The 25,805-nt window shown below is 51.0% G+C and overlaps 2 protein-coding genes across 3 annotated transcripts; one reads left to right on the forward strand and one right to left on the reverse strand.

Annotated features, from left to right (window-relative positions):
- Positions 1-49: 49 nt before the first annotated feature.
- On the forward strand, positions 50-16,352 carry TLCD3A (TLC domain containing 3A). 2 transcript variants are annotated; one of them, XM_077919697.1, is made up of 6 exons: positions 50-144; positions 177-745; positions 8,188-8,271; positions 11,492-11,705; positions 14,346-14,441; positions 15,456-16,352. In XM_077919697.1, exons 2-6 carry the CDS (start codon positions 624-626, stop codon positions 15,726-15,728), a joined length of 789 nt encoding a protein of 262 aa, XP_077775823.1. In that variant the 5' UTR covers positions 50-144; positions 177-623; the 3' UTR covers positions 15,729-16,352. The 2 variants fall into 2 exon arrangements, with proteins under 2 accessions (XP_077775823.1, XP_028563764.1); XM_028707931.2 differs by lacking the exon at positions 11,492-11,705 and having other exon boundaries at positions 51-745; positions 15,456-15,592.
- A 3,986-nt stretch (positions 16,353-20,338) lies between these two features.
- Positions 20,339-25,690, reverse strand: GEMIN4 (gem nuclear organelle associated protein 4). Its single transcript, XM_028707565.2, has 2 exons — positions 25,513-25,690; positions 20,339-23,667 (listed from the first exon to the last, which is right to left on the reverse strand). The coding sequence occupies exons 1-2, from the start codon at positions 25,688-25,690 to the stop codon at positions 20,501-20,503; spliced, it is 3,345 nt and encodes a 1,114-aa protein (XP_028563398.2). The 3' UTR covers positions 20,339-20,500.
- Positions 25,691-25,805: the final 115 nt, after the last annotated feature.

The raw sequence follows: 25,805 nt of genomic DNA on the forward strand, positions 1-25,805 counted from the left end.
TCAACGTTCCGTGAACTCTACGGCCCCGCCCACGCCTGGGGAGCGGAGCAACTTCTTCAAAGCTCCGTGGAACGTTGGAACGTTTCGCGCGGCGGGGTTTGGAACGTTGAGGCCGCCGAGCGTTCCATCGCGCGGAACGTTCAGGCAGCCAGCGTTCCATCGCGCGGAACGTTCAGGCTGCCGGCGTTCCATCAGTCCGGGGCAGCGGCAACCGATCTTGCAAAGGGTTCAGCCCCGAGGGGGCGGGAGATTTATTTAATTTATTTATTTCGAGGGGACGGACGACACAGGATCCTCCTCCTCCTCCCTCTCGACTTCCCTGCACCCCACATTGACGCTCCTACCGGCTCAGGGGGAGGGAAGGGCCGGCCGCTGCAGAAGGCGGCCCACCGCCCGCCCCTTCCATCACTCTCTCACTATCTCTCCCGCCCGACGACGACGACGGCGGCGGCAGCTCCACCTTCTCTTTCGCCGCCGCCGCCGCCGCCGGGCCTGCTGTTGACAAACACGGCGTTCGAGGCGGGCGTCCCGTTGGCGAGCGCCTCTTCTGTCTCCGGAGCAGATCCCCGGAGCGCCTGGGCGGCCGGCAGGCGGGGAAAGGCTCGCGGGGAGCCGGGGAAGGGATGTGGCAGACGCTGGCCCTCGGAGCTCTCTTCTTCCCGGGGCTTTTCGCAGTCTCCGTCCGCAGCCTGCGCTGGCTGGCGCCGGCATGGAGCCTCAAGGACCGGATCGTCCTCAGCGGCAGGTACCGGCTGGCACCGAGGGGGGAGAGAGAGGGAGGGAGACCGACGGGAAGCCAGAGGTGCGGGGAGGGGGGAGAGGCGGAGGAAAAGGGAAGGCATTCCACCCGGATCCTCTTATGCAACCGGATGGAGTTGAATGAAAAGCCGGCGCAAAGTTCTTGCAGGCGCGGGAAGCCGGGTCGGATCCGGCGTAAGCCCGACTCAGAGTAGACCCGCCGGCCTCAACAAGCCTCACACTGCGATCTAGTAACTTCCATGTGTGTAGCTTTTGGATGCTACCCCTAGACTTTGTCTCTTTCTCCCTCTCCCTCCCCCGGCTGGAGGGATCCAGCTCTCCGTGGCCGGGATCGAGGGAGAGCGAGCAGCTGGCGCGAACTTTCAGAAACCTCTTCTCCATTCCAGGCTTGGCTGCCTGTGGTTTGAAGAGCAAAGCCGGCTGCTTACGAGCCGCACAGGGTTCCTCGGCGGGCGGGCTTTGGGAAAAGGCAAACGGGGCCAGTTCGACCCCTTAACAACACAGAAGGATCCCATATAGCGGGTTCGGGGGACGTTGGAGGGCCCCCCGATGTTGTTGGACGCCTCCGTTGTCCCTAACCATTGGCACTGCTGTCTGCTGGGAGTTGCAATCCAACAGCAGCTCAGCAACCTCAGTCCGGATATATCGGTTGAAAATGCAATTGCTCTAGTTTTGCTTTTTTGCCTCTTCTGTTTGGGGGATCCAGAGGGGCTTGCGGGGGGGGGGAAGAGGACCCCTTAAGGAAGGGGAGTCTCTCCCTGCCTCCCTAAGAACAGCAACCCTGGTTTAAGGGCAGGGCAAAGGCTTTCAACAGGAGTTTAAGGGCAGGGCAGCGATAAGGCAGGGACATTCCTGTCCAGATGAAAGAGAAGATTGCGAGGCAGGCAAGAGACTATCTATCCTTAGGGAGCCGTAGGGAATGGCTCCTGTTGCTTAGCAACAGAGCATCTGCTTTGCATGCGAAAGGTCTCAAGTTCAACCCCCAGGACTGCCTGAAACTCTGGAGAGCTGCTGCCAGTCAGTGCAGTCAATACTGAGCTTGCATGCAGAAGGCTGCAGGTTCAATCACCAATAGCATCTCCTTCAGGGCTGGGAAAGGCTCCCTGTCTGAAATCCCAGGGAGCTGCTGCAGGTCAGTGCATGCAGTAGGGCCCCCTGAAACTCTAGAGAGAGGGGCTGTCAGTCAGTGCAGGCAATACTGAGTCAAATTTACGGATGGTTTTGCTCTGTAGAAGGCTGCATATGTCGAGTGAGTGAATCTCTTCATGGCACATTTTCTTCTTAAAAAAATAAATATTATTCATATACAGTGGTACCTCGGGTTACATTCGCTTCAGGTTACAGACTCCGCTAACCCAGAAATAGTGCTTCAGGTTAAGAACTTTGCTTGAGGATGAGAACAGAAATTGTGCTCCGACGGCGCAGCGGCAGGCCCCATTAGCTAAAGTGGTGCTTCAGGTTAAGAACAGTTTCAGGTTAGGTACGGACCTCCGGAACGAATTAAGTACTTAACCCGAGGTACCACTGTAATGATATAATTGCAATTTAGGAACCAGAGGGGGAGGGTCCGTGTTTGTGCAAATTCAGCCATCGGAGTCATAGGAGAGATGGCAGGAAGTTTTCGCTATGGGATGCTCAGTATGTTATGTGGGGGAAGTTGGGAACAGCTCAGTCTGGTGAAAAGTTGGGATGGAAATGTCGTCAAGGAACAAGAGAAGCAAGATCGTTCCGAAGCCAGGTCCCCAAAGAAAGGCTTATATTTATTGGTAGGACAGACATTTCATGGAGTTGGGACCCCAGTGGCCATCTAGTCCAACCCCCTACAATGCAGGAATTTCAACTAAAGCATCTGGGGCAGATGGTCTCTGCTTAGGGAGTCCGTTCCACTGTCAAACAGCTCCTGCTGTCAGAAAATGCTTCCTAATGTTTAGTGGGAATCTCCTTTCTTGAAACTTGAAGCCGTTGCTTTGAGTCCTACTTTCCAGAACAGGAGAAAACAGGCTTGATCCATCTGACAGCCCTTGAGATATTTGAAGATGGCTATCATCTCTCCTCTCGGTCTCCTCTTTTCCAGGCTAAACAGACCCACCTCATCAGGCTTGGTTTCCACACCCCATGATAATCTTTGTCTCCCTCCTCTGCACACATTCCAGCTTGTCAATATCCTTCTTAAATTGGGGCACCCAGAACTGCGCACAGTCTTCCAGGTGTGGTCTGACCAAGGCAGAAGAGAGCGGTACTGTTCCTTCCCTTCCGGGTGGCGCTGTGGGTTAAACCACAGAACCTAGGACTTGCTGATCAGAAGGTCTGCGGTTCGAATCCCCGTGACGGGGTGAGCTCCCGTTGCTCGGTCCCTGCTCCTGCCCACCTAGCAGTTCGAAAGCACACCAGTGCAAGTAGATAAATAGGTACTGCTCTGGCGGGAAAGTAAACGGCGTTTCCGTGCGCTGCTCTGGTTCGCCAGAAGCGGCTTAGTCATGCTGGCCACATGACCTGGAAGCTGTACGCCGGCTCCCTTGGCCAATAAAGCGAGATGAGCGCCGCAACCCCAGAGTCAGGCACGACTGGACCTAATGGTCATGGGTCCCTTTACCTTTATTCCTTCCCTTCCTCTGGACACTAGACTTCTGTTGATACAGCCAAGAATAGCATTCACTTTTTTTGCTGCTGCATCACACAATCATGACCAGCTTGTGGTCCACTAAGATCCTTTTCACATGTCCTACTAGCAAGCCCCACCTTATATTTGTCCAGCTGCTTCTTCCTGCCTAAGTGTCCCTTATTGAAATCCATGTTAGCTTCGGCCCAGTTCTCCTGTCTGCAGAGGTAATCTGGAATCCCAGTTCTGCCTTCTGCGGCAGTGGCTACCCTTCCCGGCTTGGTGTCATCTGCAAATTGGATTCCACTCTCTCTCCACCATCCTAGCTGGGGACAAGTCGCTTGCGAAATGGGTTTGGGTGTTTATTTTGCTGCAGGGGAGGCTACGAGTTCGCAGGAACAGTGCCATGACCCTCACTATTACACAAGAACACAGCCTTCCTCGCAGTCAGGCTGTTGGTTTCACCCTCCTCCGTATTACTGACACTCGCTGCTCTCCAGGATTCCCTGTCAGGGAGCGTTACCCAACCCTGTCTGGAGATGCTGGGGTTGGATCCAGGGCCTTCTGCATGCCAAGCAGATGCTCTGCCACTGTGGACAAGTTACAGGGAACCAGGCAGAGGGCCTTCTCGGTGGTGGCACCCGCCCTGTGGAACGCCCTCCCACCAGATGTCAAAGAGAACAACAACCACCAGACTTTTAGAAGACATCTGAAGGCAGCCCTGTTTAGGGAAGCTTTTAATGTTTGATGCATTGCTGTATTTTAATATTTTGTTGGAAGCCGCCCAGAGTGGCTGGGGAAGTCCAGCCAGATGGGCAGGGTATAGATAATAAATTATTATTATTATTATTATGGACACAGTGCTTTGGCGAAGTCTCTGCCCCAGTGCTCCAACCTCCCCGGTCAGGCTGTTGCCTCACTTAAGAAATGCGTCGTTCCTCATCTCTGAAAAGAAAACCCTTTGAAGATTCAGCTCAGGACTGGTCTGGGAGGGGAGAATTCCTGTGTATTCATCACGAACCTCCCACCCAACTGTTGAAAGCAGAGCTTCCCAAACTGAATCGTAGGCTGCATGCTTGAGATGCACGATGCTCTTTAAACATCAAAAGACTTTCGACATTGAACTTCAGGGCACACGCGACTCCTACATCCATTTAACAGACTGTGTCCAAGATCATAGGCTCCTCTCCCCAAAAGGAACACACCAACCTCTCTATATTGTCCCAGGATTCTAATTTGGGAGTGCTTCTGGATTGGGAGACGGGAGTCCTGGAGCAGGGATTCGTGCAGGGGTGCAACGGGCAGCCTCATCCTAGGGCAGGCAATTCTCTGATGTTTGGAGTGAGAAAGAACCAGTCACAGCAGGTTCAGAGGTGTGGCCGAACTTGCGGAAGAGAAGAACAGGGACTCGGCGTTTTGTTTTAAACTGCACAAATGCCCCATCACACACCCGATGATAATTTTCAAAACAATCATTACAGGCAAAAGCATACTTTGCTCCTTGCTTACATCCTGTATCAGTGGCAGCTTCTTCTTAGGGATCAGTGGTGTTTTGTGTCTGATTGCACACTAAAAAATAAATCCCAGGGTATCACCCAGAGATGCGCCGGGCAGCCTCCTCTGCAAAATAGCAGTTTGGCCCTGCGGGAGCCTTAAGTGACAATTTGTTTCTGATCTGGGAATGCACTTCTAGATTTTGAGCGAGGGTAGCCTGGAGCGGCAACTCTGGCAGAGTTGCAACAGGGAACCTCTTCAGAAGACCCAGGCGGTTCCCTTGTGTTTCCACGTCTAGAGCAGGTTGATCAATCCATTCACACCAGACACAGAGGGATTTGATTGAATTACCTGCGTCCTGGCAAGAAGCTGAATTACGACGACACGTTTCTCTCTCCCTCTTGCATAACAACATGAGAACAGGATGGATCGGTGTGGGGAAAGTATGTAGAGAAAAGCTTTCCTTGCCTCTCGTAACATTCGAACCTGTGGCCAGCCAATGGAGCTGAAGGTCGGGAGATTCAGGGCAGATAAAAGAAAGCCATGGTGGCAATGTTCTTCCGCCACAGCCAGGCGCGGTCTACCTCTGAATACCAGTTGCTGAAAATTCTGATTGCCATGGTTCTCAAATCCTGCTTGGTGGCTTTGCTTGGGGACATTGTGTTGGCCACTGTCAAAACAGGATACTTGGCAGGCAGCCTCCCTTTGCCTTCTTCTACCCCTCCCCCCATTTTTAAAATTCATTTTATAAGACAACTAAGACAGCATCTTAAAAAGCAGAGACATCACCTTGCCAACAAAGGTCCGTATAGTTAAAGCTATGGTTTTCCCAGTAGGGATGTATGGAAGTGAGAGCTGGACCATAAAGAAGGCTGATCGCCGAAGAATAGATGCTTTTGAATTCTGGTGCTGGAGGAGACTCTTGAGAGTCCCATGGACTGCAAGAAGATCCAACCGATCCATTCTGAAGGAAATCAGCCCTGAGTGCTCACTGGAAGGACAGATCCTGAAGCTGAGGCTCCAATACATGAGAAGAGAAGACTCCCTGGAAAAGACCCTGATGGTGGGAAAGATGGAGGGCACAAGGAGAAGGGGATGACAAAGGACGAGATGGTTGGATAGTGTTCTCGAAGCTACCAAACTGCGGGAGGCAGTGGAAGACAGGAGTGCCTGGCGTGCTCTGGTCCAGGGGGTCACGAAGAGTCGGACACAACTAAACAACAACACCAACACAACTAAACAACACAAACAGAAAAACAAACAAATTCTTATCCTTATTTTTTCTAAACATTGTTAGGTGGGCTTCCCCAAGTCCCCGCTATCTGATTTCCATTTTACCTCATCTTTAGCAGTTTACATATATCACAATTTCTAGCCATTTTTTAAATCACGCTTTCTTTTACCATAAAAATCTTCACATTTGATCACTTACAAATAACACTATTTTAAAATACACTATCTTCTACTTCTAACCCTACAGCCTATATCCACTTCCAGAGCTATTCTAAGATTTAAATATGAACATATTTTTTTCAAATATTCTTTGAACTTCTTCCAACCTTCTTCCACCGTCTCTTCTCTCTGGTCTCGGATTCTCCTGGTCATTTCTGCAAGTTCCATCATCTTCATCTGCCATTCTTCGATAGTTGGTAGATCTTGTTTCTTCCAATTCTTCGCTAGTAATATTCTCGCAGCTGTTGTGGCATACAGAAAAAAAGTAACATCCTTTTGGGGGGATTTCACCCCCCCCACTATACCAAGTCAAAAGGCTTCTGATTTCAACACTTTTTTCAGTTCATTATAAATCCTTTCCATGAAGTCTTTTACCTTGGGGCGTGTCCACCACATGTGGTAAAAGGTTCCTTCTTTTTCCTTACATTTCCAGCATTTATTATCATGAGTATGAGACATATTTGCTTCTTTTGCCTTCTTCTGGTGGGGAGAATGCCCCCCCACTTGCCCCAATGAATCACCCTCCACTCCCTTGGATAATAGACAATTTGTGATTTTCACCCTTTCTGCACATTTCTCGTCCCCTGCTAATTCGCACCCAACACTTCCCTTTTTTAACATTTCAATGTCCAGGAAATCCTTGGAGGTATTTGGGGGAAGACAGACGCCCCGTGGCCCACTAGTAAAAGCCCCCCACCATTCAAAATACCCTGGAAGTTGGCCATTGTATCTTTTCTCCTCTCAGCTCACGAGTCTCCCAGCAGGACTGAGGCGCAAACTGATGACTCAACAGAAGGCCAAACTCAACGACACAACCCTGCCAGAGAACCAATGTATAAATACGAGAAAGGGAAACCACTGTTTATTGACTCAAGGGTATTTACAATGTCTCTCGGGACGTGGTGACCGTGCCAATTTCAGTTTGAACCTCTTTGTGGCAAGACTGAGCCTTTCCCCCGCCCCACCCCAAAGTTCAAATGATAAGCTGCCAATCAGGAAGTCGCAAAATCCTGGAATTGTAGAGTTGGGTCGCAAAAACATCTCTGCATCCACTTTCTGCACCCTCATTTTAGGCACCCCCTAAGTTCTAGGATTCTGCAGATCTAGCTCCGGGGAACCTGCAGCCAGCCCTCCAGATGTTGTTAGACTCCAATTCCCATCAGCCCCTGCTGGCCAAGTCTATGGTCAGAGGAATGATGGGAGCTGGAGTCCAGCTACAGTGTACAGTGGTATACCTCGGGTTAAGTGCTTAATTTGTTCCGGAGGTCCGTTCTTAACCTGAAATTGTTCTTAACCTGAGGTACCACTTTACCTAATGGGGTCACCTGCCACCACCACACGATTTCTATTCTCATCCTGAAGCAAAGTTCTTAACCTTCTCCGCACCGCCAGCCTGGCAAGCGGTTTCCATAGGAACGCATTAATTGATTTTCAATGCATTCCTATGGGAAACCGTGCTTCGCAAGACGAAAAACTCGCAAGAAGAAAAAACTTGCAGAACGAATTCATTTCATCTTGCGAGGCACCACTGTACCACTGTACTGATAGTCTGCTTTAGAGTATGAGACAAGTCAAGGAATCACTGAGAGAGTGCCCCACACAAATACATTTTACAGTGGTGCCTTGGGTTAAGAACTTAATTCATTCTGGAGGTCCGTTCTTAACCTGAAACTGTTCTTAACCTGAGGTACCACTTTAGCTAATGGGGTCACCTGCCACCACCACGCGATTTCTATTCTCATCCTGAAGCAAAATTCTTAACCCGAGGTAATATTTCTGGGTTAGCGGAGTCTGTACCCTGAGGCACCTGTAACCTGAAGCGTCTGTAACCCGAGGTACCACTGTACAAACATTTCCCTCGCTGACCATTGTTTTCTCCCTAGGCTGGTGTCGTCTGTCCAGGCCATGATGGCCACTCTTTCCGGGATCATTGTCATCTTCAGCTGCGAGGACGTCGTGCACGACAGGTAATGAAAGAGAGGCTTGTAAACTGAAGCCAGGTGTGCAGATTTTCATCTGCGCTTATCAGAGGACTTTCACCTGCGAGAGATAAGGATGCTTGGACTGCAGGCCTCTTCCTCCTGAACAAATCCCAGAGAGGCATGCTTTCGAGTAAAGGTGTGTGGTGATTGGGGCTGCCTTGAGATCAAGCAGCCCTTGCTGCTGGGTTTGACGTATTTCACCGAGTCATACAATGGATGGGGTCCCAGGGATCATCTAGTCCAACCCGCATCCGGATTGGAATTCGGGTGTGTTGTGATGGGGAGAGGGTCCTCGTTTAGTGGTAGAGAGAATCTGCTCTGCATGCAGAAGGACCCAGGTTCAGCCTCCACTGTCAGGTAGGACAGGTTGAGACTGCCTGCCTGAAATCCTGGGCAGCTGCTGCCAGCCAGTGCAGACAATACTAAGTCCGATGGACCCCGTGGTCTGACTCTACAAAGGCAGCTTCCTTTGTTGCTGAGACCCGGATCCAGACCTGGAGTGCAGGTTCTCCGACTCAGGTGCAGGAGGTTGCAGGAAGCGCTAGGAGGATGGCAATGCTCCTCATAGGAAGCTGTCCATCTAGATCAATACTGCCTACACTGGCTGGTAGCAGCTCTCCGGGGTTTCAGGCAGGGGTTCAGTGTAGATAACTGCCCTGGACTGGCTGGAAGCAGAGGAATGATGGGAGGAAACAGCTGGGGAAACACTAAGGCAGGCATCCCCCAACTCGGCCCTCCAGATGTTTTGGGACTACAACTCCCACCATCCCTAGCTAACAGGACCAGTGGTCAGGGATGATGGGAATTGTAGTCCCAAAACATCTGGAGGGCCGAGTTTGGGGGTGCCTGCACTAAGGGAAGAAGGCTCAGAGTCTGTAGGTGACTGGTGTGACAATGATGAGTGATCGGAGGGAGAAGACTAGGAAGAGGAAGGGCTGGAAGCTGAAGAGTTAATAGACCTTAGTGAGCTGGGAGAGTCCGTGGCAGAGAGAAGTGCAGAAACAGAGGCAGAAGCTGAAGCAAGGGAGTGGGATGCAGGAGGCTAAGAGACAGAGATGGCTGGTGAAGAGTCATGGGTGTCTCGCCCTCTTTCTGCGACAAGCTCCCCTCCACGCTTATCTCCCAGAACCAGAAGAGGCATGAAAAGGGCAGAGGAGAAAATGGGGACTACTCTGAATATTATTATTATTATTATTATTATTATTATTATTATTAATACCCCACTCATCTGGCTGGGTTTCCTCAGCCACTCTGGGTGGCTCCCAACAAAAGATTAAAAACACGATCAAACATTAAAAACTTCCCTAAACAGGGCTGCCTTCAGATGTCTTCTAAAAGTCAGATTGTTGTTTATTTCTTTGACATCTGATGGGGGGGCGTTCCACAGGGTGGGTGCCACCACCGAGAAGGCCCTCTGCCTGGTTCCCTGTAACCTCACTTCTCGCAAGGAGGGAACCGCCAGAAGGCCCTCCTTGGAGCTGGACCTCAGTGTCCAGGCTGGACAATGGGGGTGGAGATGTTCCTTCAGGTCTACTGGGCCGTTTAGGGCTTTCAAGGTCAGCACCAACACTTTGAATTGTGCTTGGAAACGTACTGGGAGCCAATGTAGGTCCGGTGTTATATGGTCTCCCAGTCACCACTCCCAGCCTCCCAGGCACGATTGCTTGGAAAAAAACCCTGGAGAGGAAGGGACTTAGATGGCTGTTGGGAGGCAGGGACCCTCAATCTGCAATAATAATAATAATAATAATAATAATAATAATAATAATAATAATAATAATAATTTATTATTTATACCCCACCCATCTGGCTGAGTTTCCCCAGCCACTCTGGGCGGCTCCCAATTGAGTGTTAAAAACAATACAGCATTAAATATTAAAAACTTCCCTAAATAACTTCATGGTGGCAGGACCTACCAGAAATGAGTTGCTGTGTTTATTAAGCTTGACACTCTTGTACAGATTGTGGTTTTGCTAATAAAGAGTTAACTCCAACTTGCTCAGTGTGATTTATAGCTGGCCCGCTCCAGACAACAACAGCCACAGCATCTCACACAACCGGTTGTCAGTGATGATGGGAGTTGGAGTCCAACATGAGGGTCACAGATCTGCCCCCCCCAAACCTTCACTCTGTTGTCCCCACCCACCCAAATTAACATATCTCCACTGGCTCATATTGTCTCCATACTTCCTTTCATTTTCTCCTTGGAAATATCTATTGCAAACTTCTGGGAGCAGAGACCTGCACTCAGTTGCTCAACTTTAAATTCCATGCGCACCAATGGCACTCTGCCACTTTAAAATAAAAAATAAAAATCACGAGGACTAGGAATGCTTCTCTTTTGCCGGAGAGACTGCTGGATATGAATTATTTTCTAAAGGGGTTGCGTATTGTGTTGGCTGAACTCATCCTGAGTTGTGCAAAGCTCTGTCCCAGAAGAATAGGGGGAAATGTCACCACTTTTGCAACAGGCAATTTTGACAGGGCAGGCATTGCATAATTAACTGCAAGGGAAGCTTTGCAGAGCGAATTGCATCAAGGCACCAAAACAAAAAAGTACCTCTCTCCGCCCTCGAAGACCTGAAGCTGCAGATTCCAACCTTTAAAATAAAAAACAGCTTCGTGGAGGAAGATGAGCCCTTTTAGTGGAAATTAACCAGGATACCACACAGTGCTTCCTTGTGTGGAGGCAGTCTGAATGCAAGAACAATGCCACCCCCACCCCCAAGACAGCACTTGCCTGCAGCCTTGCAATCTGAGACACAACACAAGAGGAAAAAGGGATGGGGAGGGAAGAGGGGTGAAAGCAAACTCGCGAACCAACTCTTAAAATGCAGCCGTAGTTCTTACAGCCAGCTGGAATGGAAACATTGGTGGGGCGGGGGGAGCTTTTGCCAAATGTTGAATCTAAAATTTCAACCCACGGTATCTGACTGAGTCCTACTCAGAGTAGACCCATTGAGAACAAGGAACCCGGGTTCGCGATGTCCCTTAACTTCAGTGGGTCTCCTGCACACAGGACTAGCATTGGCACAACCTGAAGTTTAAACCTATTATTATTATTATTCTTGGGACGCATGTTTCAAATTCGAAACGAGGCATGCAAAATTAGGGATTTCCAGGTCCTTGGCCCTCGGTCCGTGATGCCCTCAAATGCCCACCCTTAACCCACCCCTCTACGCTCTTCCTTCTCCTCCCCAAACAGGCACTGGATTGCGCGTGAGTACATGTGGGTTGTGGTCTCCTACATGGCCTACGACATCTACGTCATGTACCTCTGCCACTGGCACAAGTGCGAGGAGAAAGGGGAGGCGCACCCAAAGTATTCTCTGGCCAGCGTCAACAGCTTCCTGCAGAGAGAAAGGCTGATGGTCACACACCACCTTTTCATCCTCATCGTCCTTACGCCAGTGGCTACGGTGAGAGCACTTGGGTTTTCTCAAGGAGTTTGGCGCGTTCTGGGTGTTAATAAAAATAATAATAGTAATAGTTTATTATTTATACCCCACCCATCTGGCTGGGTTTCCCCAGCCACTCTGGGCGGCTTCCAACAGAACACTAAAATACAATAACCTATTAAACATTAAAAGCTTCCCTAGACAGAGCTGCCTTCAGATGTCTTCTAAAAGTTTGGTAGTTATTTTCTCTTTGACATCTGGTGGGAGGGTGTTCCACAGGGCGGGTGCCACCACCAAGAAGGCCCTCTGCCTGGTTCCCTGCAACTTGGCTTCTCGCAGGGAGAGAACCGCCAGAAGGCCCTCGGTGCTGGACCTCAGTGTCCGGGCTGAACGATGGGGGTGGAGATGCTCCTTCATGTATACTGGACCGAGGCCGTTTAGGGCTTTAAAGGTCAGTACTAACACTTTGAATTGTGCTCAGAAACATACCTGTGGGCGCTCTGCCATGCTTGCTGGGAGATGCTCACCCGCGCAGGCACAAGCGTGGAAACTTCCCGGAAAGTGTCTGTAATCGCCATGATTAACTAGCAGCCTTACATCTATGGTACAAAACTGAAAGCTTTGGGCCACCATCTTGATTCAAAATGGCGACCAGTGGTATCCAAAGGCAGCCGAAAGCCTGTTCCTTGATCCTGGGGCCCACGTGCAAAATTTGGATAAAATCAGTGCCGTTTTGAAAGGTCCAGCCTGCCATCTCGATTCACACTGGTGCCCGATTATTTTTTAAATTTCTATACTTTTTGTATTTTTAAGAAAAATTTCAGAGCGGTTAAAAAAAAGTAAAGGACACCTGACAGTTAAGTCCAGTCGCGAACGACTCTGAGGTTCCGGCGCTCATCTCGCTTTAGTGGCTGAGGGAGCCGATGTTTGTCCACAGACAGTTTTTCCGGGTTATGTGGCCAGCACAGCACATTAAATCAATAAAACATAAATAAAACAATCTGAAGAAAGTCAAATACAGTGGTACCTCTGGTTACGAACTGAATCCGTTCCGGAGGTCTGTTCGTAACCAGAAACCATTCTTATCCTGAGGCATGCTTTCGCTAATGGCGCCTCCCGCTGCACACGCGGGCCTCTGGCGCACGATTCCCACTCGCATCCCGGGGCAAAGTTCGCAACCAGGAGCAGCTACTTCCGGGTTAGCGGAGCTCGTAATCCAAAGCGTGCGTAACCAGAAGTGTTCATAAACAGAGGTACCACTGTGTAGAGTATACAGTGGTACCTCAGGTTAAGTACTTAATTCGTTCCGGAGGTCTGTACTTAACCTGAAACTGTTCTTAACCTGAAGCACCACTTTAGCTAATGGGGCCTCCCACTGCTGCCGCGCCACCAGAGCACAGTTTCTGTTCTCATCCTGAAGCAAAGTTCTTAACCTGAAGCACTATTTCTGGGTTAGCGGAGTCTGTAACCTGAAGCGTATGTAACCTGAAGCATATGTAACCCGAGGTACCACTGTTCAGTCAAAGCAACGTAACAGAAAACTAAAATATTATCTTAAAGATTTCAAAATAAAACATTACAAAGAAGGTCAACTACAGAATACTGTAAGAATGAAAATCACGGCAGACGAGCAGTAGGTGTGATGAGAGGCGTCTACCAGGGCAAGCCCTGGGAACTCTCTTTTATTGAATATTACAAACATTGCCACAGGTGTGCTTGTGGCTGATTGGTTGATACAAACACAAAGAAACTTGTTGCTGATTGGTTAACATAAGTACAAGGCGGGAATTACATGTGAGAGGTGGGAATTACAATTACATGTGAACATTAATCATCGATAGATTAAAGGCTGGGAAACGAGGTTGGAACTAGACAGGCATGAAACCTCCTAATTAAATTATAACTAAAGATTGATATAGCATAAAACAATTACTAATGATTGATCATAACATGAAAGAATATAATAATCGAGTTCCGTAGATGTGGTCAGCTATGCATTGAGAACAGGTCATCATGAACTTAAGATGAACTGAGCAAGGAGGGAATGTCTTGGTATTTGGAACAGGTCTGTACAGTGTGTGCAGAAGCAGGGAAAAGATTATAAGCGAGACTTCCCAGAATGCAAGAGAAAAGAAGCAATGCTTCCCCATAATGCAACAGTTATGTGCAAAGAGAGATCTTATGTGCAGAAAGAGAACTTCCCTTCAGAATACATTTAACATAGTAGCGCTGGTGAGTGTGTGCCCTGCTCCCTAAGGCCAGGTGGAAAGGGCCTTGCAGGATGCGGCCTTCACGCTTCACAGCCGGGCGATGTTCCTCTGGCCTCATGAGGAGCCTCTACTTGGATTATATCCAAGCATAGAAGGGCTCCTTGATTCGGGAACCATCGTGCAAAATTCTGTTTGAAACAGCATCCCAGGAATAGCAAAAGCCTGTTCCTCGATTTCAGGAAGTGTGGTGCAAAATATGGCTGTGATATCTTCAGAGCTGTCCATGCAGGCCCCGGAAGGCTGCCCGGAAGGGAATTTGGCCCTCAGACTGAAAAGCATTCCCTCCTGCTCCTCACCAACGCCAGAAGGAGCTGTTTAGGGTTGCTGGGTTGCAAGCCGCTTGCACAGACACACAAATCCCTGAAATTCTCTCCCCTGCTTTCGTCCACAGCACTTCAGAGGTGAGCTGGGAGACTTCTTCGTCGGCTGCATCTACACGGCTGAGCTGAGCACCCCCTTTGTATCGTTGGGCAAGATCCTGTTGCAGGTAAAACCGCAACTCCAGGCTTTCTCAGACACTCAGGGTCCGATACCCGTTTCTTTTACTCCCTGGTTAAAAGTAGAGATGTGCTTTGCTCTGAGGCTCAGGGCAGTTGTGTTTCTGATGGCAAAAGACAGAATTTCCTGCCATCGCAATCACCTGCCTTCATTTCTCCACAAGTCACTGGTTGGTTTTTTTAAATGAAAAACAAAAGCAGTGCAAAGCAGTACAATCGTGCAGAGAAGCAACAGGCACACCCCCGAGAGAGATGCTAAATGCACTGTACCGGTGACTTGGAAACATGCTGCAAATGCACGGCTTTGTTGTCCTACACAAAGGAGGAGGATGTTGCTGGAAATATGGTGTGTGGTTTTATAATTTGTTGGAAGCCACCCAGAGTGGCTGGGGCGACCCCGTCTGATGAGGATTATTAATACAGTGGTACCTCAGGTTAAGAACTTAATTCGTTCTGGAGGTCCGTTCGTAACCTGAAAATGTTCTTAACCTGAGGTACCACTTTAGCCAATGGGGCCTCCCACTGCCACTGCCCGATTTCTGTTCTCATCCTGAAGCAAAGTTCTTAACCTATTTCTGGGTTAGCGGAGTCTGTAACCTGAAGCGTCTGTAACCTAAAGCGTCTGTAACCCGAGGTACCACTGTAATAATTTCCACAGCTCTAGGGTTTTCTGGTTGTTGTTGTTGTTGTTTAAATACAGCGGTACCTCGGGTTGAGTACTTAATTCGTTCCAGAGGTCTGTTCTTAACCTGAAGCACCACTTTAGCTAGTGGGGCTTCCTGCTGCCGCTGTGCGATTTCTGTTCTCATCCTGAAGCAGAGTTCTTAACCTGAGGCAATATTTCTGGGTTAGCGGAGTCTATAACCTGAAGCATCTGTAACCTGAAGCGTCTGTAACCCGAGGTGCCACTGTAATAATTTCCACAGCTCTAGGGTTTTCTGGTTGTTGTCGTAGTTTAAATAGCTGTATATAACTGTTTTCACCTCCCGCTTTCTCTTCCCCAGCTGAAAATGCAGGATTCGGCCTTGCACAAAGTCAACGGCATCCTCATCCTGGTGACCTTCTTCCTGTGCCGCATTGTCCTCTTCCCCTTCATGTACTGGGCCTACGGCCGCCAGGCCGGCCTCCCCATCTACAAAGTGCCTTTCCACATCCCCCTCCACTGCAACGTGGCCAACGCCCTGCTCATCGCCCCTCAGCTCTACTGGTTCGCCCTCATCTGCCGCAAGGCCCTGCGGCTGTACAGAGCCCCGCCGGCCCCGGACCGAGCCCGATAATGGCGGCCTGAGACCTGCTCCCTGTCGGCTGGGTCCTGCCCGCCCCGACTTTCTGCGCCAGCCTCTGGGGAGAGACCTCTCAGTCGGGACGCCGTGGGCTTTGCCCAGGAGTGACAGGCGACGCTACCTCTGCAGGTGGCCCCTGGGTGAAATCCGGTTGCCATACGGTGCCAACAAGGCCGGGTTGCTTTTTGTTTTGATCTGTTCTGAGGAGTCTACTGCCGGAAGAGTGCTGCTGGATCCGGCCACCCACAAACCTCGCCCAGCACCCTGTTCTCACATTGGCACCCGCCAAGGTGCTCAAAATAGGCCGGGACTCCTGGAAGCTGCAGGATGGGGGCGGCGTGCCAGGATCCGGCGCCCTGCCAGCGCTGGCCTCTCTTGGGACAAAAGGGTGGGCAGAGAGGGGGCACTGGGTAGGCCGTCTGTAGGTTCCTCGGTGGCTTCTGTAAAATGGAGGGTTTATTGCTTCCCAAGTCATGCTCTGAATAGGAGCAAGAAAACGACCCCCCCCCATTATACTGCTGAAGTGAAGAAGGCTGGGGGGGGGGGCAGATAACCCAGAGTACATTTTCCGCAGGGGAGGACTGTGAACTGTTTCGCCCCAGGATTCGAATCGTGGGCTTGGGATTCGAATGATTGGGAAAATCAAGCTATCTTCCCACCCACTCCCCAAGCTGTAAAAATGGGGTGGAGGGTATGGATTCTATGCTGGGGAAGAAAATAGGGCATTGGGCAGTCTGGTCATCATATTCGGGGGGCGGGGGTGGGAATGACCAGGCAGCTGGAGGTCTCGGGGCCAAATCAAATGTGTTGGTGTTTCTTTGCCCTGCCTGTAAGATGAGTATTTTTGTCAAGACCCTGCAGGGGTCGGCCTAAAATCTCCGCACCAGCAACGCCAGCGTCACACAGGGGTAAAGCTTCCCCACGCAATTCGCACCCGGCTCCCCGTTGACGGTGGCCCTGTGTTTGGAACACAAGAAGTCTGCCGCAGGTGGAGCTTGGGTCTAACCCAGGTCTAGTTCGGCTGGTAGAGCACGAGACTCTTAATCTCAGAGTCGGGGGTTCAAGCCCTGCCCCACCTTGGGCAAAAAAATCGTGCATTGCACGGGGTTCGACTAGATGACCCTTGTTGTCCCTTCCAGATCGACAATTCTATGAAAAGCCGTGGCCTGCCAGATGGGGCTGGACTACAACTCCCATCATTCCCCTGGCCATTGACCACGATGGCTTCTGAGATTTTGAGTCCAGCAGCGTTTGATTCCCCCATCACTGGTGCAATCCATTTTCTTACAGGGGTGTTTCCCCCCCCCCCAATCACTTCTTGTGCCCATTTTCTTTCTGGTCAAGCTGGTCTTTTTTCTACCTCCTTGTTTATGCCTGATCTTTCCGGAACGCCTTTGCAAGTACCACGTTGGAGCCGCCTTTGGATTGATGCGGCTACAACTTCTCCTTAACAAACCGGCGTCTCCTCTGAGGTTGTGGTGCTCTCCAGAGGTTCCCAAACTTCATCAGAAGCGCCTTTCACTTCGTCAGAAGTGGCTTTTTACTGCCTCCGACACTGTTGGGACACCACAGCCAGCCTGCCTAGCTGCCAGCGATAAGCTTCATCCTCCACAACTGTGCCTCATCCTCTTTTAAAAACAACCAAGATGGCAGCCCTCACGACAACTTAGGGGAGCAAATTCCGTATCGGCGCTGGACGAAGTTTTCCCCGCTCCGTTTCCCAGCTCTCAGCTTCATTAGATGTCCCCATTGGATTCTAGTGCAGTGGTACCTCAGGTTAAGTACTTAATTTGTTCCGGAGGTCCGTTCTTAACCTGAGGCACCACTTTAGCTAATGGGGCCTCCTGCTGCTGCTGCGCTGCCGGAACAAGATTTCTATTCTTATCCTGAAGCAAAGTTCTTAACCTGAAGCACTATTTCTGGGTTAGCGGAGTGTATAACCTGAAGCGTATGTAACCCCAGGTACCACTGTACAGTGGTTTACCTCGGTTGTCGAACGTAATCCATTCCGGAAGACCGTTCGACTTCTGAAATGTTTGACAACCGAGGCGCAAAGGGCGGTCTGCAACATCAATGGGGGGGGGGGGCCCTCACTGGAAGCCATTCGATTTCCAGAAAGCATTCGAAAACGGAAACAATTCTGGGTTTTTGGCGAAAACCACAATGTTCGGCTTCCAGGATGCTTGAAAACCGAGGTACCACTGTATTTGGGAGGTTTTCTTCCTCATATCCACTGTTCTCCACGCTGTGCATTGTGGAGAACAGAAGATGGGGAGGTTATCTTCTCTACCTCATATAACCCTCCTTTTTTACTTCCTAAACTAAACCCTCACCCCCCAAATGCTGTCGCTTTTCCTCGCTGTGGAGTCACTCGGAAACCTCAAATCTCTTCCCACAGTCCTTTTCAGGGATGATGGGAACTATTGTCTGATGACAGCCGCCAAGTTGCCCACCCCTGCCAAAAGCTCTGACCATGCCTATACGTCCCAGACTTTCCTTTATTGATATTATTTTCCTTGAGACCAATAAGGTGCCTTGTGTACAACAGGACGGGGAACAGCCCTCAAATGTCTCTGAAATTGCACAAATCCCAGGAGATATTTTCCTTTCCCCTCAGCCAACTCTCTGGTTTACAATATCTGCTCCAATATACCTGAATGTCATTTTTATTTGAAAGATCATATGCCAGGGATATGAGAGAGGCAAACTCCATCCCTGTTCTACAATATTTAAATGCTGTCTTTTGACTTCCAAACGATGCTACGAGACGTGGCTAGACGTGCCAAACATCTTAAAAATGCCTTTTGAAGTCGCCCGGTGGAATCGGCAGCAGGGAGGCCGACAGACGCATATTTCCCTCCCTGGGGACCTTCGACGTTATATTGCAAAACGAGAAAGGAATGTACTGTAAATAAGTATTCACTGTGTCCCTCAAAACCAGAGGATTCTACGGGTTTTGGGTTCTCCAAAAGATCACAGACAAGTGCCTAGGAGATGCCCAAAACATTATAACCACTTGCAGCGTTTACACACTACTCTTTGGGGGACGGCGTCAAGTCTCCTCTCACTGTGACACAACCCTGCCAAAATGGGTGAGGAAGGAAAAAAAGAGAGACTCCATATTGAATGGTTTTATGTCACTGGATTCACTGTTTTCTCCTGCAAGACTACAGGCCTGGTATATATATATATTTGAAAGCAGACAAATAAAAGATAACCTGTTGAGAAATTTGAATTGTTGACTCTTGTTCAGGGCTCGAAATAATCCTGGCGCATTTTGTGACCAAGTGAAGACACCTGGGGGCCAGGATGGTGCCTGATGTCTCCACAACTTGGAGATGCATGCCTGGGGATCACGGGATCTTGACCATGGGTAGGCAAACTAAGGCCTACTTTTTGAACCATGAAACTCTGCCGGTTAAGGATTTAGTAAAACACTAAAATCAAGTGTAACGGACAACTGATTAAAAAGCTAAAAGCAGAACTAGGTAGGCGAAAGACAAGCCTTAAAGATCTGGCCCAACTAAAAGACTGCAAATACAAGGAGCCCTTCAAATTTAGTGCCCAGGCGCCACAGGTTGGCATTTTCTCTTTGACCACTTTTTGTGGCAATGCTTTGATTCAGTGCTGCCTCAACTTTTGCAAAGAATGCCTGGACAACTCATCTTGCAGAAGCTTTAGCCGTTAAATGATGTGGTGCAGAGGGGAATATTGGGTGCCTAACCATTTTAGGATAATCATTATTTTGCTATTACAGGAGAGACCACCAACAGGTGACTGCGTTCTGCCAGGAGGTTTTTCCTCCAAGCCCCAGAAATAGTAGCTGACTCCGCAAAAACTCTCAGCAGGATTTGCAGTGAGTTACAGAACAGATAAATTAATGGGCCCAAGTCGAGCCACGTCCATTAATTTCAGCGGGTCTGCTCTGCACATGGTTAATGTTGCATACTAGCCAGAGATTTTAAAACCCTTAGCTCTTTCAGTGTTAAATCTATAAAATCACCTTGAGACCTATGTAAAAGGCGATTGATAAATGAACTGGTAACGACAAGCTGCATCCAACATTCGTCCTACTCTGAGTAAACCCACTGAAATTAAAGGATGTGACTAGCTTAAGTGCTTCAGTTTCAGGAATCTGAGTTGAATTTAGTAGGAGATATACTCCAATAACCACAAAATAACAACAAACAGGGATTGCCAAAATGCTTATATCCCATCTCGACCACAGAGGTCATCTGAAGGAGTGTTGTGGGTCATCCCCCAAGTCGGCGAGTCTCATTTGACAACGGCAGCTTTCAGTGCCATGGGCCCAGTCCTGTGGAACTCTCTGCCACTGGAGACTCAGCAGCGACCTTCTCTGCCAACTTTTAAGCACCTGCTGAATTTTTTTCAAATTCCACTAGGACTATGGAGGTAATTAAGAGTGCACCCTTCCACAATGGTTTGCTGCTGCTCGTTTTCAAGCTTTTTTTGTGCTTTTACAATACACGTTTTACGTTTTCCTTGCTGTAAACCACTTGGATATGTATATTTATGCATATGGCAGCATACAACTTTCCCCACAAATAAATACCGATTAGCCGGTTGCGAAAACCATCAACAAGGAAAGTGATAAAAAGGTTTATTATAGAGGTTCCCAATCTCCCACCCTGCTCCTTTGGGGCGAGACGCCTGCAGAACAAACCGGGGTCCTGAGGTCCAGAAGGCACCTTCAACTCCGTACGGACCGCGCGACCTGCTTCCCAGTTCTCGAACCGCGGCCGGCTTCACAGCTTCCGAAGCTTTTGCAGGAGCATCGTTCGCAGCTCCTTGTTGGTGACGTTCTCCGCGATGGACTCCAGGAAGTGCCTCTCGTTGGCCTTCCTCAGGGCGCTGCCGAGGGCCTCGTCGGCGTCGTAGAGCATCTCGTACTGCGAGAGGATCTCCAGGGAGAGGAGGAGGAGGGGCTCGCTTGTGCCGTCGTCCGGCAGCATGGCGGCCACGTGGAGGGCGTGGCAGAAGATCTGGACGTAGACGAAGGACAGCTCTCGCGTCACGTTGCTCTTCTCCTGGGCCGGCTGCCACTGATTCCGGGCAATGTCCTTGACCGAACCCAGCAGATCGGACACGGCCAGGCAGTACAGCCGGGCCACGTGCCTCCACGCCTCCGCCGGCAGCCAGGTGGAGCCGCTGGCGCCGCAGAGGAACTGGAAGGCCCTCAGGAGAAGAACCGAGAACTGGAGATGGTAGGCAAACGGGCGGAAGTTCAGCAAGGGCAGGAACTGGACGTACTCCAGCGAATAAGGCACGTACATCACTTCCTGGTCTAAGAGGCTCTGAACCACGCCAACCAGCCTCCGCCACTCGCTGTGGCTGCACCAGGGGAAGACCTGGACCAGGGCCACCAGGAAGCCTTTGCTGAAGAGGTTGACCTCCTCGGGGTTGTCCACGTTGACCGTGAGCAGCGCCAGCATCTCCTCCCGCAAGGCGGCAGAGACGCAGCAGCACTCCATCCACGCCAGCAGGCCGCTGCCCGCGCCGTAGTTCGGGAGCGGACAGGACGTCCACTCGCCCTCCGGGAGCTTGCAGACCTCAAAGAGCGTGGCCGGGACCTCGTTCTTGAAGTGCTCCCCGTAGATGCTCTTCAGGCGGAGGCCGACGGTCCAGTCCAAGGCTGCCACCTTCTTATGCAACCAAGCCACCGACTGCGCCCACAGCTCGGGTGACAGGGAGTCCTTCTGCGCCAAGAGGGCGTCGCAGAGCTGAGCTAGGTTGGCGGCCACCAAGTCCTTGGCTTCCAAGGAGAGGCAGTGCTGGTCTTGCGGCTCGTGCCAGTACTGGGCAAAGCCGTCGAGGAGCTTGCAGAGGCAGAAGAGGAGAGGGAAAGGGTGGCAGCTGTGGAGCCAGCTGCCCTCCTCGGCGGGCAGCGGCACTTTCAGGACTTTGTTGAGGATCTGCAAGCACAGCTCGACGCAAGGGGAGCCCGCCTTCAGGAAAGGGAGGACGAGGGCCTGGGTCACCTCTGCCGGAGAGAGGAGAGGCCTTGCTCCGCTCGGCTGCATGAGATAAACCAAGAACTCCAGGAACTGCTCCTTCTCCTTGGGCGACGAGAGGCGGTCCCAGACGGCTTCTTTCAGGCACCCCAGCAGCAGGCTGACGGGCGCTCCCTCCGAGTCCAGAGTCTCCCGGAAGCTCAGAGCCGGGAAGGAACACAGGATCTCCGCCAAGAACTGGTGCGTCCCCAGATTGGCCACGGCTAAGTTGCTCATTTTCTTGATGGTGGCCTCCGGGTTGAGGACGACCAGCCGGGACACGGAAGCCACGGCCTTCTTCAAGCCTTCTCCGGAGGCGCTCTGGATGATCTGGTTGAAGGCCACGTTGAGGTCCTCCTGGAACCCCTCAGAGAAAGCCGGAGACACCTTAGAGAGGCCCCGCCTGCCCCAAGCAGCCAAAACGCCCCAAATCACTTTGTTCTTATCGGGCAAGGGGAGGTCCATGTAGCACTCCAGCAGGACCCTCGCCACCGTGGCTTGCTGCTCCTGCTTCCCGGAGGAGTCGGCAGACGCCAACGTCTCCAGCAATTTCGAGACCAGCTCTGGTTCCCGGAACAGGTCTTTGTTCCGAACGAGGCAAGCGACCCACTCGTCTGTGAACGCCCAGCTTTTCTCCGAAGCAAAAAGGGAGCACATCTCTTGGTGCCTGTCCATCTTCTTCTCGATGACCACCATGGCCACCGATGGCAGGAGGTCGCCACCGGCGCTCTTGCCCCACAACTCAGGGCTCACTTTCTTCAAGAAGCCTGCGATGAGGTCACCCAGCGCCGACATCTCCTGCGCAGCATCTCTGTTGTGGTCTTCCTGTTTGGAGCAGTCCGCCAGCTTCTTCTTGAGAGAAGCCAGGGCCTCCAGGAGCCGGTAGCTCTCGTAGCAGATCTGCTGTGGGTCGTTGAGCAGCTCCTGCAGAGCGGGGGACCACTCCTCCAGCAAGGCCCGGAGGAAGCCCACATCGACGGGCAGCGCTTCGCCCGGTGGCCTCGTGGCGTTCAGCAAGCTGATGCTCCTCTCCGCCTCTTTCACCTGCTCACTCAGTTCCTGCTTGCTGTAGCGACCATCGCAGTCGCTGCTCCAGAGTGTTACCACGGAGGAGATCTTCTCCAAATAAGCCTGGACCGGCAGCGAGTCCGCCTCGCGCTGCGCCGCGAGCGACACGGACAGCACGTCTGCCAGGTTGGCGAGAGCGTGGCATTTCATCCTGGCTGGGTTGACGTTCTCCTTGATGAGCTTCAACCCTTCGGTCAAGACCGGGAGGACGCCAGCGGCCACGGAGGAACCTAGCAAAGAGGGGGCGTCGCTCTTGAATCTCTTTGGGGGCTGCCCCACCTCGTCAGGCTCCGAGAGATATTGGTGGGACACCGAGCGGAAGAGGAGCATCAGCCTGTCCTCCTGTCCCTCCTGATGCTTCAGGATTTCCCACCAGACGTCCAAGAAGAACGAGACGTCGGCCGGGGAAGTCTCGTTGGCCACGTACCCCACAAAGGCCTCCAGCTCCTTCCGGCAGACGTGTTCCGGCAACACCAGCAGCAGCTGGGCGAACAGCCGTGGGGCGTTGATAGCCTTGAAGAGCTCAAAGAGGACAGTGTGGTTGATCTCCGGGATCATGTTGCTGGCAGAGAAGAAGACATCTTCCTTCCACCTCTGGTTGGCGGAGACTGAGGGCGACGAGAGGAGAATCTTGGACCAGAGGACCACGGCGGCTTTCCGCTTCCAGGCACCGGGCTCGGGCGGGTATGACGAATGGGACGTGCAGATCTCTTCCAGGGCGTCGATGATGGGCTTCCCCACTTGGGGCCAGTCAGACTTGGCCAACTCCGACAGTGGTTTGGGGTGGCAGATGCTGGAAGCCAGCAGGAACCCCCCGTGCAACACACTCAGTTCTCCGCAGATGGTCACCGGCCCTGTTTGAGCAAAGACAGGCATACTGAGAAGGCAAAGACCTGCATCCAGCCCTATACAGCCCACTCTGACTGGCAGCAGCACTCTTCGCTCCTGAGCAGAGACACATTGGAAGCTGCCTTATATAGGGTCACACCACTGGGTCCAAGTAGCTCAGTACTGCCCACACTGATTGGCAGCCACTCTCCAGGGCTACAGGGAGAGGCTAATTCCCAGCCCTATCTGGAGTTGCTGGAGAATGAACCTCAGATGCCCTGCTGCTGAGCCTGAGACTTTCCCACCTACTCCACGATCCTTTGAGCTGGAAGCATGGAGATTCGAACCCAAGACCCTTCTGTGACAAACAGTGTTAGTCAACAGGACCCCACCTGTACCCTTTCGACGGTCTTGATCTATTCTTGATCTATGGAAATGGCAGTAGTAAAAGTGCCACATAATAGTCGTTCTGCACTTGTATGGAATAGATTTTTCAGGATGGCAGCATCCAGACTTTGGAACTCCCTGCCTCTTGATGTTAGACAAAGCCTTAGCTGCATTCTTTTTGCCACCTGCCAAAAACTATTTCCATTTAGGCGAGTGTTCCAGGGGGGGCATACATTTGAATCCATTTCAGCTTAACTGCCGGTTTTAATTATATTTTCAATTTTTAAAGAAACACCTTTTTTTATTTCTACCTATCATTTTAATGTATATTTTTAATGTGGGGTGAGGTTATCTTTGGTAAACGCCTTTCGAGACTTTGCTTACAGTTAAGTGGAAGACAAGTTTTCCCCAATAAATTTAAGAAAACAGATAACGCCATGGAGCACACCTGCTGCAGAGTGTGGCGGAATTTTATTTTATCTTAAAAGGAACTAAAGGGGAAAAGGAGCACCTGAGCTCAGGCAGAGTGCCTTCTGAAAGGCAACAGGGTTGTTTTGTCTGCTTTAGAGAAGAAGGAAACTTATCAATGCTTCTGAACATGTGCAAAGTTCTTCTCCCCTCTGAAGGGCACCATCCTTTCTTCAGAAAAGCAGATCGGCAAGGAAAGAAGGATGGTAACAGTAATTCTCTTAATAACCACCATCAACTACTTTGTCATCATCTAGCTGACAATCACAACAACCCTGCCGGCAAGGCAAAGTCAGTCTTATAATCAGCCCATATTCCAGGGATGCAGTGACTTGAGCGAGAGAGACACCTGGCTTTGCTTAAGCCTCCAGCTGTTTTGGGACTACAACTCCCATCATCCCTAGCTAACAGGACCAGTGGTCAGGGATGACGGAAATTGTAGTCCCAAAACATCTGGAGGGCCGAGTTTGGCCATGCCTGGAAGGCCACTAAGTCGGCTCAGGGTTCAAACCAGAACCTTCCCTATTCATTTTGATTAATTTAATAAAACTGCTTGATTTGTGTGTGTGTGTATACACACCCCCACACACCTACATATATACACGTGTGTGTATACACCCACCCACACACCTCAAAACAGTTCACACACAAAAAAAGAACAATAACATTGTACGGTTAAAAGCAGCTATTTAAAATGTCTAGAAGAGAGTTAAAATAGACGATACGCTTAAAACACACGTCCACTGGCTACACTTCTGGGTGGGTTTCCTTAAAATGTTTTTTCCCCCAGGCTCTGAAAAGAGGACAGTAGGAGGCGTGTTCAAAAGTGTGCGTGTTGCCCTCGCTAAAAGCCTGATTTCTTACAAATGAGCTCCTTGGCAGGAAAAGCCGCTTAAGAAAACCCAAGTCCTACTCAGTGCAGAATCCCCTGAAACGAACTGGGCTCCGTTCATTCCAAAGGGGTCTACTCCGAGTAGCTGGAAGCGAGAGAGGAAGGCCAGCAGCCGCCCAACTACCTAGCTCCATGGCTTCGGGGCTGCCTCCTAGCCCGGCTCCGGCAGGCGAGGGGAAGGCGGCATGGCCGAGAGCGGGGCTCCTCCGCCGCCTGCCCGCGCCGGGATCCTCGACGGCGGCAGCGGCTCGGGCGCCCTCCGGGGCTCCGCAGTTGGAGACGGCGGCGGCGGCGCCGTCCATTGTGCGCTCAGGGCGCACGGCACAAAGCTTTGGAGAGGGGCGCACGGGCAGGCTCGCCAAATTGCGCCACGCCGCCGCCGCAGCAATACTGTAGCCGCTTTCCAACCGCGCGGGC

This window comes from Podarcis muralis, chromosome 15, assembly GCF_964188315.1.
Source record: "Podarcis muralis chromosome 15, rPodMur119.hap1.1, whole genome shotgun sequence".
NCBI lineage: Eukaryota > Metazoa > Chordata > Lepidosauria > Squamata > Lacertidae > Podarcis > Podarcis muralis.

Bases quoted from the DNA above. Each gene is read 5' to 3' on its own strand.
- GEMIN4 (XM_028707565.2), bottom strand. From the start codon at position 25,690: ATGGACGGCGCCGCCGCCGCCGTCTCCAACTGCGGAGCCCCGGAGGGC. The intron at 23,668-25,512 runs GTAGTTGGGCGG...TTGCTCAAACAG, and splicing joins CCCCGAAGCCATGGAGCTAG to GGCCGGTGACCATCTGCGGA.
- TLCD3A (XM_077919697.1), top strand. From the start codon at position 624: ATGTGGCAGACGCTGGCCCTCGGAGCTCTCTTCTTCCCGGGGCTTTTC. The intron at 8,272-11,491 runs GTAATGAAAGAG...CTCCCCAAACAG, and splicing joins GAGGACGTCGTGCACGACAG to GCACTGGATTGCGCGTGAGT. The intron at 11,706-14,345 runs GTGAGAGCACTT...TTTCGTCCACAG, and splicing joins TCCTTACGCCAGTGGCTACG to CACTTCAGAGGTGAGCTGGG.